The following is an 18,137-nucleotide window of genomic DNA, read 5'->3' on the forward strand; positions in this document are numbered from 1 at the left end:
ATAAAAATATCAATGCCAGAATATCAGAATTACCTGAATATATATTATAACATAACAATAACAATATAAAGTACCTAAATATACATTATAACATGACAATATCAATACAAGCGTGCCGACATATACGGTATAACATAATATGTAATATAACATGACAGTAACAATATAAAAGTATAAAAATATACATTATAACTTGACAATAACAATATAAAAGTACTAACATATACATTATATATTTTTACTTACTATGTGAAATCTTCAATGTAAGATTTTTACATGTAACAGAGTATTTTTAAAGAGTGGTATTGGTACTTTTACTTGAGTAAAAGATATGAGTATTTCTTCCACCACTGAATGCAGTGGAGTAAAAGTAGGAAGCTACTATAGCATCAAAGAGAACTAGTTCTCAAGTTAAGCAGGCTACTAATATGCAGAAGACCTTAATGAACAAGTGGAGCGTGCATGAGACAGGATGAGTCCTTCATATCTAAACTCTCTGGTCCTCCTCTGGTTGTTAACGCTCCAACGTGACCTTTATGGACCTCATCTGTCATTCTGACACTATTAACTCTGCTTGCATGATTTTATAGCCACAGCCGCCTCTAAGGTCACCGATCATGATAGATGTCCAGCTCAAAAGGCCAAGCTGCAAATGTTAATTCAGCCCCTGAATAAAGAGGAGTGTGAGGGGGAGAGAGAGGGAGCAGGGATAGAGTTTCTCCCCGGTAAGAGATCTCTTTGACCGCCATAGATTCGGTTTCTCCTCCTCTGTGACTCAGTACATCAGAGCAGTTTTACCGAGATAATTAACGACTTTTCTCCTGACAATGATTCATTTTTCTTTTTCTAAGCTATAGAATAAACTCATGGTGATCGCCAAGTGTGCTTCGCGGTCGCTGCCCGGCGTCCTGTTACCTTCCTCGGGGCACCATGGGCTCGTAAGATGCCTTCGCTGTGGAAACGGATAACGTTCTCGGTGGCCTCGGTGCTCTGTGTCGGCTCGGTGGTCCTCCTGGTCGTCGCCCTGTCCACGGAGCGGTGGGTCACCGGACGGATCCTGTGTAAAACAGGGGCGGAGATAGTGAACGCGTCCCACCCGGAGCTGGACCAGTTCATCGGGGACATTTACTACGGTTTGTTCCAGGGAGGAAAGGCCAAGAAGTGCGGGCTGGGCAAGAGGCGCTCCAAAATATACAGTAAGATTAAATACAGCCTGTAAGCTCTCTGCCTTCTTATTAAGACTGGTAGTCCAACCAAATAAATAAAGAAATCATTATGAAATATATATATGCATTTATTGTAATGTTAAAGAAATGTACATTTGTTATTTAGATACCCATTATCTACTTCTCTTCCTGAGGTCCACAACAATGTATTTATCACTGAAAATGCCACATATAACACCTAACATCCACATGTGGGGAAAGCTCAGCATAGTAGTATCACCTCTAGTAATCAATAAAGCAAATTTACACCCTCTGGTGAATCAGCTCACATCATCAAGAGCACGTCTTGGGTTGAGTATTTAATTAAATGTTAAGATTGAGGTAATAAAAACTGACGTGAGTTCATTAGATCTTTTCTGTTGATTTATCTTTTCTGTCTTTTAAATACTTTTCTGGTAATTTCTGCGGGAAATAAACTCCTCCACTTAAACTAAGGCATGAAGGTTGCCACAACACCACAAGACACATTATCACTACATGTACTGCAAACATTTAGACTTAGATATCAGTGTGACATCATATAGAATAACTTTACATCATCAAATTAAAACAGTAGGTCCAGACAATAACCTATTCCATGTGCAATCGTATTATCACATGCATAAAATAACTTAAGTTCATTATCATATACCAACATTTTCAGGAAAATCATCCTTTATGGATGTCATGAGTCTGAGGTCATTATCGTACATGTTTTTCATGGTCAGTCTCTCTCTTTTCAACTCGACTGATACAAACCACGTGTCTTTTCATCTGTGTTTCTCTTTGTTTCTGTCTGACGGTCCAGTTTTCCCGAAGCTTGTGCGGACGTTGAACGGTGGCCTTCACATGATGGTGATCCTCTTCCTGCTGGTGGCCATGGGCTTCGCGTTGGTCAGTCTGTCTTTCTGCATCTACAACGCACGCAAGGTTCCCTACCAGAGCATCAAAGGGCACAAAGGACTCTACCTGTGGAACTTCATTGCTGGTATGTGAGGCAACTTTACTCTTTAGCTCAAAATCTCCCTCAAGTGTTGATTTTATTTCTTACCTGCTTCACATTTCCTCCCTCATTTATTGCACTTCTGTCCACTCCCCCAGTTAACACTTCTTTCTGTCTCTTCACCAATTTCTTCCTCTTCTAATTTCAGTGCCCAGTATTTTCTCTCACCTTTCTATCCCTCTGAGCGTTACTGTCCCTCTCTGCTTCCCCTCCCTGACTTTTCTCCCCCTCTGTTTCCAGCTCTTTTCGGTGCCCTGGCCGTGCTGTGTTTCCTGGCAGCTATGAGGCACCACAGTCTGACCGAGCGGGTGGCCAATTATCGGGAGAACCTCTTTGTGCTGGTTGTCCTGGATGACAGCCTGGACTGGTCTTTCTGGTTGGGTGTTGGCAGTGTTGTGACTCACTTTGCCGTCTGTGGAGTGGTGGCCATGAGCCGGATCAAACTTCCCAAACCGGAGATCAAAAAACCTGAAGAACCCACCATCTCTTCTCTGGACCTGCTCTACTGAAGGACCAACCAAGGAGCATTGTTACGTCACTGATGGTTGACTAGAGCAAAACACAATGGCTGTGCCAGTGCCCCTTTCATTTTACGTGACTTTTACACTTACACTTGCTCATTACAGCCTCAATTTAGACTCATTTTTATGTCAACTCTCACAAATACTTTTCTCGTGTTAATAAATATTAATTTGTCTGTGACGATTATTTAGAGGATTCAAGTGTTGACTGGAAAGTGGTTCGCTTCCTCAAAAAGTGTGTTTTTCTATACTAGAGTCCTACCAGGCCCAAGATTTGCTGTGTGGTCATCTGGTAACGATAACAGACGGATCAGAGAAAAGGCTGAGACACAAACAGCAGATCTTCAGGCTTTTTTTTATCTTCAGGCTGTTTCTCTGTTGGCTGATATTTTCTGCCCTGGAAGAGTTAAGATTGATTGAACTAAGTGGTCTAAACCTCTATGGATAGTCTTGATACATACAACGCAAAGAGTCCTGCATCCCAACCCTTCTGCACATCCTGTCTTGTATATATTCTGTCTATAAGCTGCAATGTGTAAATACATCATTATTCTTTTCATTATATGTACAGAATATCATCAGATCTGTTTTTCCAGTTACTTTATGTTTTGTAGATTAAAGTCTTCAGTCTTTGGTTGAAAGCGTAAGTCAAGTCCTTTTATGAAGGATTTAAAGTCATTTTTGCTTTTTAAAGTAATTAGTGTGATTTATTATATGATCTTCCATAAACAGAAAGAGACTAAATAATTATCCTTTGATTTCTATTCACTTTCCGCTGTTATGAAGGTCAAAATAAGTCACTTTGGCCATCATTAAATGACTTAGATGTTAGATTGGTTATAATCTCATGTGTTGAGTTGGCTGCATGACTTCTGAATGTGGAGGCTCTTCTTGTCATTGTTTCTGTTTAAGGTGTTTCCTGTCAGAGAGGGAAACTAACAAACAGGACACTAACAAACACATTTACAGAATACATACTGTAAATTAAACAATTACTTGGAGTACGTGTTTCTTCTTTTTGTGTGTGTTTGTTTGTCTTTTCTTTTCTCTCTACAGTAAAATAATATTATATGTCCCAGTGAGGATTTCCTCATAATATAAATGTATGATGTCAGTGAAGAAGATACATCAAGTAAAACTTTTGTCCCCCCTCTGGACAGAACAAGAGCTGGGAGGGATTCCTTGTTTTGCTAAACAGTGTGCAGATTAATTCAATTCAAATACTCAGATCTTTTTTACTTAAGTAAAAGTAGTAAAAGTAAAAGTCCTGTAGTACAAATGTTACTTAAGTAAAAAAACAACAACAAGAGTATTAGCATCAAACTATACTGAAAGTAGCAAAAGTGAAATGCAGAATGGCCCGTTTCAGAATAATGTATATTATATTATTGTATTATCATTGATGCATTAATGTGTAAGCATCACTTTAATGTTGCAGCTGGTAAAGTTGGGGCAAATTTGAATTACATTATATAGTGCCGGTAGATTGTGAATTTACAAGAATCAATAAAGTATTATCTTAACCTATAATAATGCATCATTATCTATTTGTTGATTATATTTTGTGTTATTAATCTTAATCTGTATAAAGTAGCAAGAAATGGAAATACTCAAGTACCATACAAGTATATCAAAACTGTACTTAAGTACAGTGCTTGAGTAAATGTACTTCTGGTTAACTGATGTCACTGTTTATCACATCAGTTTTACCTGCTGCTGGTTCAAAGTCTCCTGCAGCTTCACTCTCCTGCCGCCAGGTGGCGACAAAGGCCCGTATTTGTCGCTTGTTGGTGACGCGTAAAAAACGCGACGCTGTCAAGTCGATCTGCTTCCTTTTGCACATGTAACGCGACCTCTAACTCTGTGAGTTAATAGTTTGTTTCGGGTTTATATATATTTATATGCAGAACGGATGACAATGCTTCTTCTGAGGAGAGCTGCGCAGACGGCGGTGCGGACAAACAACTGCAGGTCGTTTTCCGCTTCACAGACTCGCCTGAACGAGAGAAAAGTAAGAAGCTGACGTTAGCCTGTCAAACATTAGCTGACAGACAGTTAACTTACATCAGTGGCTCACACAGGACTCATACGCATCTCACGCTGTGTTTAAGTGTCTGTTTTTTCTCCTGTTAACCCTTCCTGTGCTGATGTGTGTCCTCAGGGTCTGGTGCTGGGAGTGTTTGAGAAGGAGGGAGAGGAGGGCAGCCTTCATCTGACAGAAGCAGCCGCAAGTTTTGACCAATCTCTGTCTGGGAAACTCTCTGAACTGCTGAAAATGTGAGTCTGTAATATCCGTCAGTATGTGTGTGATAACAATATACACTCAAAGTTTATTAGGTACTCCTAGCATAAACTAATGCAACTGTCCTGGTTATAATGTTAGGGAGGTGTTGATTCAACAATTCAAGATATCAGAAACACATTCACACACAATTCAAAAACACCACTACAGCCTCCAGAATTTGAATCAACTCCTCTCTGAAACATTAAGCTTGAAAGGTCATTCATGGAAACAGCAGTTGAGGAAATGATTTCCTCTCAAGGTCCACAAAATCCATAAGCAGATGAAGTTTACTCAATTGTCTTGGAACTGAAAGTTTTCTTTTGGGAAGTCTAAACAGAATACAAACTGAACATTATAACCTTCATGCAAGTATGATTTAGTGCAGGGCTGTTTGTATTAGACTGCATTAGTTTTAGTGTATATTGTCATAGAGAAATGTCTCTAAAATAACCAGAAGTGAATGAATGTTTACCTAAAATACCTGACAAACACCTGATAACAGTGTCTAGAAATGGAAAAGCAAAATCTATTCCAGTCATCGACCTCATATAAATCTCTATCGTCACTGTATATATTGTTATATAACCTAAGTATATATATATGGCTTATTGTGGAATTTGGATGTTTCCTCCCTTTCCTTCTTATTAACACAACTGTCAAATCAACAACAAAAAAGAGCAACAGCTGTTTATTTTTAAAACATTTATAGAAGCAACTTAATTACCAGAAAATGTCTGCCATAAATATCATTATTGATATTGACAGGATGTTGGGTATTCATTAGTGGTGCACTGTTTAAATACACTGCATCATATCTGAAATGTTACGGCTCTAAATGAACAGATCAGGTATTAGGAGGATGTGGACATCCAAATCAATCGCTGTTTCTATGTCTCTGTCATTATAAAATTGTGATAACGCAGTGTTTTAACCTTCATGGTTAAAATGTGCACAAGCCAACAAAGATTGAGGTTTACAGATTATACCTCACTTATAGATAGATAGAAAGAAAGAGCACTGGTAGCAGATCGGTATTTGGTGTTGGTCACTTCCCTGAGACATTTTGATTTGTCTCGGGAGAGAAAAAAATGTGATTGGTGCATCCCTTATATTGTATTAACTGAACACAACACACAGTACTGGGGCATTCCTAATGGATATCACTGTCTCACTAACTTGTTGCATAGTTGGTTAATAAGATGGTTTTGTTTTGTACTTTTCAGCTCTGGACCCGCTCTCAAGAAAGGCAAAAGCAGAATATTTTATGGAATCCACAAGGTAACTAGGTGTGTCATTAGATTAAAAAAATCTCTGTCTCTGGACAACATCAGATTAAATCCTCCCTGTGTCTTCTTCAGGACTTCCCGTGTGTGGCAGTAGTCGGGCTGGGTAAGAACAATGCAGGTGTGTGTGGGGCCGAGAGCTGGGACACCAGCAAGGAGAGCATCAGACAGGCGGTGTCAGGTAAGACACAGGACTCTCTCAGTGCTGCCTAAGTGGAACATTTTCTGGAGTTAGTACCTGGCTGATATCTGCGTATTTGTTGTTGTTGTGTGCCTTCAGTTGGCTGCCGGTTACTTCAGGACCTGGAGGTGAACCACGTGGAGGTGGACGGCTGCGGTGATGCCCAGTCAGCAGCGGAAGGTGCCGCTTTGGGTTTGTTTCAGTATGACCTACTCAAATCAAAGAAGAAGAACAAAGTGACCACACAGCTTCATGGAAGGTAGACTAACAAATGAGCTGTAGCCCAAAGCTGGGGCAAACTGAGCTTTATGGGTATTTAACACTTGGGTTAATACCGCCGTATGCAGCATCATGCTAATGTTTAAATATGTCTGTGTGTATTTGTCCTTAGTGCTGACTCGGTCAGTTGGGAGAAAGGTGTCATGTATGGTGAAGGCCAAAACCTGGCACGGCTTCTCATGGAAGCTCCAGCCAATCACATCACTCCTACTGCTTTTGCCAACACCATCGAAGAGAAACTAGCACCTCATGCAGAAAGAGTCACAATAAATAAGAGGTTTGTGCTTCATTCATCATAACTAACTACATTCACAAGGACTGCATTGTCCCAATCTGAAATATTCTATTCCTGAAAATGAAGTCTAGTCTGATTATTGATCCTTTTTGTCCTCTGAGAAGCAGATGAAGGAAAAGAGTTTTTGCCTGATGATTTATGTGTTTATGTAGATCTCAGGCTTGGATAGAGGAGCAACAGATGGGAGCGTTTCTCAGCGTGTCTAGAGGTTCAGAGGAGCCCCCTGTCTTCCTGGAGCTACATTACAACGGCTCTCCTGACAGCAGGCAGGCCCCGCTGCTCTTAGTGGGCAAGGGCATCACCTTTGACAGGTAAACAATAATGACCCACCACACTCCAGCTCACAGTCGCTAAAATATCTAGAACACATCTCATCACCTACAACGTTACAATGCCCCCCCCCCCCCCTTTGCAGCGGCGGTATATCTCTGAAGCCATCTCCTTCTATGGATGCAATGAGAGCTGATATGGGTGGAGCTGCCACCGTGTGTGCGTCTATCGTCACAGCAGCAGCTCTGAACCTGCCCATCAACATTATTGGTGAGCTTTTTAACAATATGAACAATACTACAACACTTTTTTTTTTTATCATAGATTATAAATGAAAGTGTCTGTGTATTTCTTTAGAGTCCACAAAACCTACCAGTGGACTTTTTAAATGTTTTTATGACTTTGAAACAAACCTATTGTAATGTTTAAGTGAAAACAAATCTCCTGTCCGTTTCCTCTCATTACGATAAATCAGGTCTGGCTCCCCTGTGTGAGAACATGCCCAGTGGAAAAGCTACTAAACCAGGTGATGTTGTCACAGCCAAAAATGGAAAAACAATCCAGGTGGGTGATCATGACTTGTGAATGTTTCAAACCGTTACCTGAGTGTGATGTTTGTGCACTTGTGTCCAGGTGAACAGGTGTCATTGTTGTTGTGCACAGGTTGATAATACAGATGCAGAGGGCAGACTGGTTCTCGCTGACGCACTGTGTTATGGACATACCTTCAACCCCAGAGCCATTGTCAATGTCGCTACGCTAACAGGTGGGATTTTTCTATTATGTTCGACATCACATTTACATCATGTTATGAGGCTGATTTTCTTTTGGTACAATTCAAACTGTAGTGCGTTTGCTCATTTGGTTTGGGGTGAAAGCTGTCAATCGTTGTGGACCAAACAACTGGACTGAGGCAGCTTGAAAAGCTGTTTTTCTTTGTGAGCTCTTTGTGACACCAGAGAAGATAAATTAACACTTACAGTGCAAGAAAGTGCTGCATGACTTGCTGTCACTCAGTGGGATTTGTTTTCGCCATGTGGATCCGTGGAGTGCTAATGATGCAGGATGGCAGTCACCAACATGTTTACAGCTCTTAGTTTGTTGGTAATAAGTCAGTGTGAACATGAAATGGACCAGAACTGAAAGACAAGAGTTGTTATGGAACAGCTGGACCGAACTACAGATGTGAAAGCCACCTAGCTGATAATGTTCCACTATTAAAAAAAAGTTATGCAAATATAATCAGTTAATATTAAAATGTGGCTTCTTCTGTCTCCAAGGTGCAATGGATGTAGCTCTTGGCTCAGCAGCAACTGGAGTATTTACAAACTCTGACTGGCTCTGGGAGCAGTTGCACAAGGTACTGTGTCTGTGTCTGCACAATAAACACACTCGCAACACCTCAGACTCTCAGCTCCTGTGTTGACTAATGGTGTGTGTGTGTGTGTGTGTGTAGGCTAGTGTTGTGACAGGTGACAGAGTGTGGCGGATGCCTCTGTTCCAGCACTACACCAGACAGGTGACTGACAGCCAGCTGGCCGACCTCAACAACATCGGCAAGTACAGCCGGTACGTATCCCACTGCACTCAGTGAGCGTCTTCAGCTCCTGCTTCAGACATCAGAGTAGTACAGGGCCCCTGAGCTGGTTTAAAATGCATCCAGAACAGAGCAATGAGTCCTTACGCCCAACCTGCAAGTGCACCTTATTGACAGTTAGCTGGATCATGACCGAGACGTGAACGAGTGTTGATATGATTGTGATTTTTAGATGAGAACATGCAGGTTATTGTAAAATCACTATGATCTGTTGATCTTGCTGAAAAGCTTATAATTATCACTTACAAGTCTCTTTCATGCCCACCGGGAACCTCCACCAATCATGCACCTAACATCCCTTGTCGTTTAACCATATTCACTGGTAATATCTAATGTTATTATATATATTATATTATATGTTATTATGTATATATCTAATATTTAACACTGATGAAAGTGTGGAAACATTATGGAGCACAATGTAGAACAAAATGACAACCGTAACAATGCAGGAACACACATAAATGAGACTTATGTCCATTAATCTACTGCCCCAGTGCATCAATCAGCACTCTGCCAATCAACTCTACTCTTTAGACTACTACTACTACTTTAGCCTTTATTTCAAAATAAGTGCAGTGTTACTCCAGATAACGGCATCCAGGATTAACAAATAAATCCTCAAATTTAGCTGAATAAACAGGCTTGTTTTAGCTATATTTGAAGAACAGGGCCAAGGAGTGCACTCATGGCTTTATTCACCTGAATCTGACTGGTGTGTCTGTTGATTATCTCTGTAGTTCTGGCGGTGCATGCACAGCAGCTGCATTCCTGAGAGAGTTTGTCACAGCTCCTCATTGGGCTCATCTGGACATCGCTGGTGTGATGAGTAACAAGGATGAAATTCCCTACCTGAGAAAAGGCATGTCTGGAAGACCAACACGTACGCTGGTGGAGTTTGCTGCCGGATTGGCCCACAATGGCTGAGAGATTGACACAATGTCAGATCAGACACATGACTCTCTGACTGTGAGCTTCTTCTTCAAGATTCAACAGCAATCTCTCAACATGGACGGAAAGAAAGAGCCAATGGTTTTAAGTTTAAATTCCTACAATTAAACTGAAAATGTTGGCAGTTATTCATAGCTGTATTTTGTTTACATACAGCTAATCCATCCATGGAAGAGGTCAGTGTCTCCCTATACTGTTGTGATTTCACCTGAAGCCCTGTATTAACTACATAGGTTACATAATTTATATGTTGTATAAATAAACTAAGATTTTAATTACGTGTGTGACACATTTGTTATCTCTCTGACTCTGTTGTCTAAACCACATGGATGTACACCACTTAGCCAAAAGTATGTGTACACCCAAACATAACACCCTGTTCCAAAACCTTGAGCATTAATGCGCTGCTGTAAGAGCTTCCACTCTTCTGAGAAGGCTTAGCACCAGATTTTGGAACCTGGCTGCGGGGATTTGCTTGCATTCAGCCACAGGCGCATTAGTGAAGTTGGGCGATAAGTCCTGACTCACATCCGGCGTTCATCCAAAAAGGCCCTTCAAGATCTTCCGAAACATTTCTTTGTAGACCTCTCATTGTGCAAGGGGGCATTGTCATGTGGAAAACAGGGAAGGGGTGTCCCCAAACTGTTGCCACAAGGTTGGAAGCACACTAGAATCTAAAACAGTGGTTTCAAATCTTTTTGGCTTGTGACCCCTTAAAATAAAGCAATGTCTGCTTGCGTTCCTGCATGAGTTGTGAGGAGTTCAAGCAAAGAGTGTTTTATCTTTTTATATTGCGTCAAATGAATGATTTGTAGAAGCATAATGAGGTGAAAGTATCCAATATTTCCCAAGCAAAAATACAGAAAAACATTTGTGTAATATACAGTATGCTTTCATTAATCACCCCTAATGGGTCCTGACCACTGGTCTAAAATAACATGATGTCCACTATCATCAATATTACTAATATTATTATAACTGAAACTTGCCAAACCACAAAAAAACAACCCCAGACCAACAAACATGTATATGTGAACAGGGTTGTCCCGTACATCCATTAGTTGTCCACAGAGAGCGCGCTCAGAAACATCCCCCTGTGTGCGCATGTGCGGACCGGTTAGCCAGACAACACCAAGATGGCATCGTCCATGAGTGGGATGTTCTCCGGTCAGCAGCCGTCTGGTGCGCATCCCGTTGGGGGTCCCGGTGGACCGGGACAGCCGGGCTTCCCCGGTACCGCTACTAGGGCCCCGGGAAACAACACGCTGGTGGATGAACTGGAGGCGTCCTTCGAGGTAGGAGGCTAACATGCTAACTTCCGTTAGCTGTGTGTGCTAACTGTTATGAGCTAATTTAGCTAACTAGGTGAGGTTTAATGTTTCATTCGCTGGTGTTGCTAAGAGACCACTGTCTCACATCCGAAGGCTATGAAAAGCGTAAGGTAGTTTGCGTCTTTATAGAGTAAGTCATGCTGAACTGCTAGATAACTGGTCTGTAGACGTTAAAGTAAATTAGTGAATGCTAATGCTAAGTTCCTTTCAGACAAGTTCATTAGCTTCACACTACAGGCTCCGACAGCTCCAGCTCCACTCCTTTTCCGACATAAAAAACCCCACTGTTTGTTTTTGACAGGTGACATGGAAATGACTAATTTAACTATTCCTTTCTTCCCAAACCCAAACAATGGCACCTACACAACATCACAAATCCATAGCTGTATGTTTGTGTTCCTTTACTTACGATGCTACAGCCAAGATTACAACTTTTTCATTTCCCTCTAGCTTAATTATTACTTTTAGGAGTCATACACTATGGCCACATGACTACTTTGGTTTACTTTTATTCTTTCCAGGAAGTCCTGTATACATATATTAATAAACAATAAAACAAAAAGCAGCAGCTTTTAAAGTAGGAAAAGCACAGATGTTACTAATAAAACAATAATGTCCCAGTAAGTCATGACAGTGTGACTGCCAGCAGCAACAATACCAGATTCCTGAAACCAAAGCAGTTAAATGGAATTCAGCCATCAGTCATTTTTATTATTTACACCAGTGCGATCAAGTGTAGTGTCCAGATTTCAATTTACATTTGATGGTCTGAGCCCTAATCTCAACCCCATCCAACAGCTTTGTGATGAACTGGAACGCCGTCTGTGAGCCAGGCTTTACCGTCCAGTGACAGTGGCCGACCTCATTAATGCTGTTGTGGCTGAATGGAAGCAAATCCCTGTGAGTGAGTGAAGGCTGTTACAGCAGTATGTTAATGCCCACCAGTCACGTACAGTATGAGTGTAATGTTCAGAGGTCAATACTTTTAACCATGTAGTCTATTATCTTGAATCTTCTTCTTCCAGTTACTTAAGATAGAAAGCTGGCATCAGTCAACGGGAAACAGATTCTCATGGCAAAGCATCCTTATTCATAACGTTAGGGACTAAAGGGGTACAAAACCACCTGCACTCAAACCCCAAGGAGCAGGATTTTGAACCACCATCAGATTTACTGATGTTGTTCTCTCTGTATTTATTCTTCAGGCATGTTTTGCATCCCTGGTAAGCCAAGACTACGTTAATGGAACTGACCAGGAGGAGATTCGAACTGGTGAGTGAAGCCTCTAATTTTTATTTTCTTTGTTTGTTTGTTTATGGTAGTTTTAGTTTACCTCATATTGTAATCTGTGTATCGATGTGTATCTGTTTGTCTGTGGATTGCAGGTGTTGACCAGTGCATACAAAAGTTCCTGGACGTGGCTCGACAGACGGAGTGCTTCTTCTTACAGAAAAGGCTTCAGTTATCTGTGCAGAAACCAGAGCAGGTGGTGAAAGAGGTAAATGATTATACTGACGTACTTTCAAGTTGATCATTGATCCCCAGGTGATCTGTGTAAGCATAAAACAAACTCTTGGAGATCCCAAACTCCTTGTTGAGAACATTCTCTATGTCGTATCCAGGGTTCACTGGCATGGCCTTTATTTCTTAGACCTGACTTTGTGACATGCTGTCAGTGTTTATGTATTATTTATTCCTGTCCGTTCGTTAATGTGCCTTCTCTCCTACTTCAGGATGTGTCAGAGTTACGTAATGAGCTACAGAGGAAAGAATTGCTGGTTCAGAAGCACTTGTCCAAACTGCACCACTGGCAACAAGTGCTTGAGGATGTGAGCGTTCAGCACCGCAAACCCTCAGATCTTCCTCCACCTGGACCACTGGCCTTTCTGGAGCAGGCGTCTGCGAGTCTGCCACCCGCCCCTTTAAAACCAAACTAACACACCAAAGGTACGGCCACATTAGACCTGACCTGCAAGTTAGCCACAGCCGGCTGGAGATCACGCTGAAACGGGAAACGCATGTTTGCATTCGTCAATCATACTGGCTGGACTTGAAGTGAATGGGAGGTGGAGCAAATATTTGCAGGACAGAAGTGTAACGTGATTGTACCGAAACCCTAAAGAAGAGTACACACACAACCACGTACGTCATGTGATGCTCACTGTCAAGTGTCAGCCTGTGAGAAAACTGAAGAACAGTTTGCTGTCACTGCACAGCTGTGGGGAAATCATGACATAGTTTTATTTCAACTTTTTTTTTTCCAGTATTTTGATTTATGTAAATATTTCTGTTGTCTCTTTTTTACTGTAAAAAATAAAATAAAATTTGAGTATTTTGAATCTGGACTGAAGTCTTAGTTATGATTTTCTTGTTGTGCAGTGCATACATTTGAAACAGGGTCAAGCTCTTCCTGTCGAGTTTAAAGGGGCTTTCTTTGTGTCAGTCTGTCTCTCACAAGTGCCCAAACTTTATGGAGACGCAACACTAAATCACTCCTGTAATCACCGAAGCTTGTCCCACATGGCAGTGAGTAGCTGGAATAGAAAACCACTTACAAAATTGTTCTAACTGTGATGCATAATTTAAAATATCCCTGTATTTACATTAAATATCCAAGTGTAATCTTGTCATTATGGGTCAAAACTGACAGTTTTAATTCCATGTCACTTTTGTATGAAATCATGGCCGAGAGATGACTTCAGAGAAGCCATGACTGAACCTCCTGTTGTCTCTAATGTATTCAGCGTCTTCACACCATAACAGACTTGTTCTCCCCAGCTTCACAGCTATCGCCTCTCCACTGACAGTACAGCCAGACACAAATCTTCACAGATGGGCTCCTGGGACAAAGCTTTTTTGCAAAACCGGGGTCTGTGGTCGTGGCATGAGAAAACAGCATTTGCAGAACTTCAAATAGGCTTCCATTTTCTTCTTTTTATACCTTCTCTAATTGAGATCATGTCTACTTAACTGTATTAGCTGTAGTTGTGTAAACCCTTCTCATGCATCCATTAGTTAAATCTTTTTACCTTATGGAAGAAATACGCATTGTAAGTCACTTTTATGAGACACTAGGTCAAACTTTTCACCCTCTCAGTAAATCGTTGAGTAACTTTGAGTTAGTCAAAGAGACATAAAGTAAAAATCGTGAGATACTCAGTCAACATTATGAAATATGAAGTCAAAAGAGTATGAGATTCTGAAGAAAACATGAGATTGTGAGGCAACATTTTGAGATGCATCAAAGTTTTGAGTTACCAAGTCGTAATTATGAGATATGAAGTCAACATTATTGTTTATTGGGATCCCCATTGCCACGGCAACAACTACTTTTCCTGGAGTCATGAGGGTTATGAGATACCAAATCAAAAATGTGAGGTAGAAAGTCAACGTTGTGAGATTAAAAACCCAGAGATTGAGATAAATCAGAATTGTGAGATTCTAAAGCAAGTTTTTACTAAGTAAGTCATAAGTTTCACTTACTAAATCAAATTTATGAGATATTGAAATGGTGACTCACTAAGTCAAAACTGAGGAATAAGTCAAATATATGAGCTACTATTCAAAATTGACTCACTGAAACAAAATTATGATTGCAAGTGAAGTTATTATGCCATCTTAATCCTAGATTATTACATAACAGACCTCTTCCTGTGACTACATTTATATTGAATGTACAGTTTTTAGTAGTATTTCTGAACAGAACATTATCCATTGATGTGCATTAATAATGTACAGTATATTATTGGGCACTATCATTGTAACTGTTTAATCAGTACACATTTGACTTACAGATTCTGGTCATTCTCATCTGTTATTTGCATGTTATGTTACATTATTTGGCTTTTTATTGATTTTTCTTCTTCCCGTCCTGTTTTTGTGACTTCACTACACACTGCACACTGCGCTGTTTCTATGTACAGTAGTCAGATGTTTACCATCAGTATTAGTGTTATTATCAGGTCCCTGTCGTGTGTCAGCCTCCTCCCCGGTCAGTCTTCCACAGCTAGAGGGAGACAGTGCTTTCTTGTGGGACGCCTTGGCTGCTCGGAGGACCGTCTTTGCCGACATGTCCTTGTTTGTGCGTTTTAATCAGCGATTGGAAAATAACAGGTAGCCTTGTCCGTTCGCCTCTCGCACCCAGATACACCCAGGAGAGAAGAGGGAGGGGGGTTACATCAAAATAAAGCCTATTCCTTTTGACGCTGCGGCTGACTCGCGTTTTTGTTGTTGTCTCTTGGGTGGGGGGGGGGCCGACAGGAGAAGCGGTCCGCAGGGTACAACAGCCGGGTTGAATCGCAACGTGTTTGCACTGAGTGTCACCGCAGTCGGGCTGTGTATTTACATGAAGCAGCCTGATTTAATGGGGCTGCCGTCAGCCCGTCTCACCGCCTCTGGACACATGATCGCCGCTTGAATTTAGACCCACTTAAAGACGACATCGTGGATATGGAATGGTGCATGCCGCTGGGCCAAGTTTTCAGCCTCTGAAAAACACCGGAATCATGGACAGTCATCCGCTGTAAGTGCAAAAAAAAGCAGAAAAAAAAAGCTGAGTGTGTGTGTTGACGTTTCAGTGGCTGCTTGACTGATGGTGCCGCATTGACAGAGACAGCGGCCAGCCGGTGTGGCTGCACCCTGACCGGGGAGATGGGGAGGGAGTGGTGGTGGTGGTGGGGGGGCCCGGGGTCTGATACCCGGGGACTGACACAAAGCCTGTCCGCAGCAGCAGGCTGGGGGTGATAATGTTAGGCTTTGTTGTTGTAACGGAGGTGTTTTGTTTGTTGCAGAGGGGATACATGTGTGTGTGTGTGTGTGTGTGTGTTAATTGCTGTATGGCCATGTGTGTGTGGGTGTGTTTGTGACAGAAAACAAGGGCCACGTGATTTTGCCATGAGCTGCATAATTAGATGTAAGTGTGTTGGATGTTTTATTATAAAAGGAAGAGGCCGGTTGTGTGTGCTGCTGAACAGTGGTGGGAAGTAACAGAAGTACATTTACAATTTTGAGGCACTTGTACTTCACTTGAGTAATTTCATTTTTATGCTTATACTTTACTACATTTCAGAAGCTAATATTGTGCTGTTTACTCCACCACATTTATTTGACAGCTGTATTTTACATGCACAACATATGCATATATATACATTGCAAAAGCATCAGCATAGCTTTCAACATTTTTGAGCTTGTGGCCATTAAAATGATCCAAAATACTTCTTAGATTAGGTAAAAGTTCAAAAACTGTTAAATAGTTTGGGAACCACTGGACTAAACTACATAACTGTATATAAAACAGTTAAAGTCAGCTCCACCTCAACCAGCTGCAACAGTAAATGCTACTTGATGCAACAGTATTAACTATTTAATAATGTAACACATAATAATGTATCAGTCTCAGAGGTAATTTTTCTGCAGAACGACTACTTTTATTTTTGATACTTTAAGTAAATTTTTCTGATAATACGTTTGTACTTTAACTCATGTAGGATTTTGAATGACTTTTACTTGTAAACAAGTATTTTTACATTAATGTATTGCTACTTGTCCTTAAGAAATTATCGGAATAATTTCTCCATTCAGTACTGCCAAATATTAGTTAATAATGTGCAGCGTCAACAAATTCAAATTAACACTCAGTGGCCACTTTATTAGGTCAAAGCTGGTTTATCATGCGGGCAAAAGCCTCAGGTTCACTGTGTGTCGTTGGTTTAGGTAATTTGATTAATTGATAATTTGTTAGGGAGCTAAAGTACAAAAACTAAGCCCAACCTGCCCTGCATTATTAGCTAATGTTGTGGCCCTGTCTGTCAAAAGCTCATCTGAAGACCTTAATTATTAGTTTATTGAGCTCACATGGTGCATATTCCGAATTAACACCTCAAACCAACTGACACACATAAAAGCTGAGACCAGGTAGTATTATTCAGGCATAGGAGTACTGGTTGGGTTGGGTCTTTACTTAATGGTAACTTGGAAGCAAAAGGGTACACATGCACTGCTCAGAGGGTGTTGGGCTTTCAACAGGGGCGAGTTTATGAGGTACTCCTAGCTAAAACTAATGTCGTATAATACAAAAGTTGTGCAATGTGTACTGAACCGTAGGATTTTTCTGGAGGCTGCAGTTTGTGGTGCTGTTGAATTGTGCTGCGTTATATTAAGAGGTGATTTTTCATATTAGTTACATTCTAATATTCTACACCTCAGTACAATGGAGGTGTTATTTGTGGTGCTCACAGCATTCAAAAATGACATTTAAAACCCTTAACTGCAACATCTCTCGCCACAATCAATGACCCAATGATCCACACAACATGCTGTCAGTAGTTTTCATGGGGACTATGTCTGCTGTGAAAAGTATTGTATTGTACAACAACAAAACCACATGGCGAGAAACCTCTGGGGGTAAATTATTTTATTTTATTTTTTGTAATTTGGGTGAATCAACCCTTTAACTGTGAAGTCACTAAATCACAGTTGTGGTTGCGACAGTGCTGACTCATGCCAGAGCAACAGTTGTCACATACTAATCGATCATGTCCCCGTCAACTCGTGACCTCTGTTTCTTCATGTAGTGTCTCCCTGTTGTGATGATTTTTGTGTACGCTTCCCTAGTTGAAGCAGTTTTTGTCATTTATATACATTAAGCTGTTATGCAGGAAGTGTTTACATTATTTTATGTCGTTTCTGATTGGCTGGCAGGCGTCCAGGTCACATCAAATAAAGACCCATAAAGACCAGTTCCACCTTGCTAACAGTTAAACCAACTCTCACAGGTGAAACAAACTCGCTGTGGTTTAAACTGATGATTATGAACAAGCTTAAGAAATAGATCACTGTTTGAACGCAGCTTCTCATTTTGGCCATCATATATGACAGATAACACGCCGAGATGTAACAGCATTATTCAGATTTACCTTGTTTTGTGTTATCACTTACG

General features: G+C 40.9%; 3 protein-coding genes across 4 annotated transcripts; all 3 read left to right on the top strand.

The window, feature by feature from the left end:
- Nucleotides 1-943: 943 nt before the first annotated feature.
- Nucleotides 944-2,717, top strand: clrn2 (clarin 2). The gene is made up of 3 exons (XM_070927034.1): nucleotides 944-1,196; nucleotides 2,014-2,193; nucleotides 2,449-2,717. Exons 1-3 carry the CDS (start codon nucleotides 944-946, stop codon nucleotides 2,715-2,717), a joined length of 702 nt encoding a protein of 233 aa, XP_070783135.1.
- Nucleotides 2,718-4,641: 1,924 nt separating this feature from the next.
- lap3 (leucine aminopeptidase 3) lies at nucleotides 4,642-12,617 on the top strand. Of its 2 annotated transcripts, XR_011598447.1 has the most exons (15): nucleotides 4,642-4,740; nucleotides 4,891-5,006; nucleotides 6,237-6,291; nucleotides 6,372-6,477; nucleotides 6,577-6,736; nucleotides 6,869-7,033; nucleotides 7,204-7,362; nucleotides 7,467-7,591; nucleotides 7,797-7,885; nucleotides 7,985-8,087; nucleotides 8,602-8,681; nucleotides 8,778-8,890; nucleotides 9,659-10,045; nucleotides 12,406-12,472; nucleotides 12,586-12,617. XR_011598447.1 is itself a non-coding variant. In XM_070918213.1 (13 exons), the coding sequence occupies exons 1-13, from the start codon at nucleotides 4,642-4,644 to the stop codon at nucleotides 9,843-9,845; spliced, it is 1,557 nt and encodes a 518-aa protein (XP_070774314.1). In that variant the 3' UTR covers nucleotides 9,846-10,144. The 2 variants fall into 2 exon arrangements, 1 of the variants encoding a protein (XP_070774314.1); XM_070918213.1 differs by lacking the exons at nucleotides 12,406-12,472; nucleotides 12,586-12,617 and having other exon boundaries at nucleotides 9,659-10,144.
- med28 (mediator complex subunit 28) lies at nucleotides 11,006-13,545 on the top strand. Its single transcript, XM_070918230.1, has 4 exons — nucleotides 11,006-11,164; nucleotides 12,406-12,472; nucleotides 12,586-12,698; nucleotides 12,934-13,545. Exons 1-4 carry the CDS (start codon nucleotides 11,006-11,008, stop codon nucleotides 13,135-13,137), a joined length of 543 nt encoding a protein of 180 aa, XP_070774331.1. The 3' UTR covers nucleotides 13,138-13,545.
- The last annotated feature ends 4,592 nt before the right edge of the window (nucleotides 13,546-18,137 follow it).

The sequence above is a fragment of the Enoplosus armatus genome, chromosome 2 (genome assembly GCF_043641665.1).
Source record: "Enoplosus armatus isolate fEnoArm2 chromosome 2, fEnoArm2.hap1, whole genome shotgun sequence".
Lineage (NCBI taxonomy): Eukaryota > Metazoa > Chordata > Actinopteri > Centrarchiformes > Enoplosidae > Enoplosus > Enoplosus armatus.

Bases quoted from the DNA above. Each gene is read 5' to 3' on its own strand.
- lap3 (XM_070918213.1), top strand. From the start codon at position 4,642: ATGACAATGCTTCTTCTGAGGAGAGCTGCGCAGACGGCGGTGCGGACA. The intron at 4,741-4,890 runs GTAAGAAGCTGA...GTGTGTCCTCAG, and splicing joins CTCGCCTGAACGAGAGAAAA to GGTCTGGTGCTGGGAGTGTT. The intron at 8,891-9,658 runs GTACGTATCCCA...TTATCTCTGTAG, and splicing joins AACATCGGCAAGTACAGCCG to TTCTGGCGGTGCATGCACAG.
- med28 (XM_070918230.1), top strand. From the start codon at position 11,006: ATGGCATCGTCCATGAGTGGGATGTTCTCCGGTCAGCAGCCGTCTGGT. The intron at 12,473-12,585 runs GTGAGTGAAGCC...TGTGGATTGCAG, and splicing joins CCAGGAGGAGATTCGAACTG to GTGTTGACCAGTGCATACAA. The intron at 12,699-12,933 runs GTAAATGATTAT...CTCCTACTTCAG, and splicing joins CAGAGCAGGTGGTGAAAGAG to GATGTGTCAGAGTTACGTAA.
- clrn2 (XM_070927034.1), top strand. From the start codon at position 944: ATGCCTTCGCTGTGGAAACGGATAACGTTCTCGGTGGCCTCGGTGCTC. The intron at 1,197-2,013 runs GTAAGATTAAAT...CTGACGGTCCAG, and splicing joins GAGGCGCTCCAAAATATACA to TTTTCCCGAAGCTTGTGCGG. The intron at 2,194-2,448 runs GTATGTGAGGCA...CTCTGTTTCCAG, and splicing joins CCTGTGGAACTTCATTGCTG to CTCTTTTCGGTGCCCTGGCC.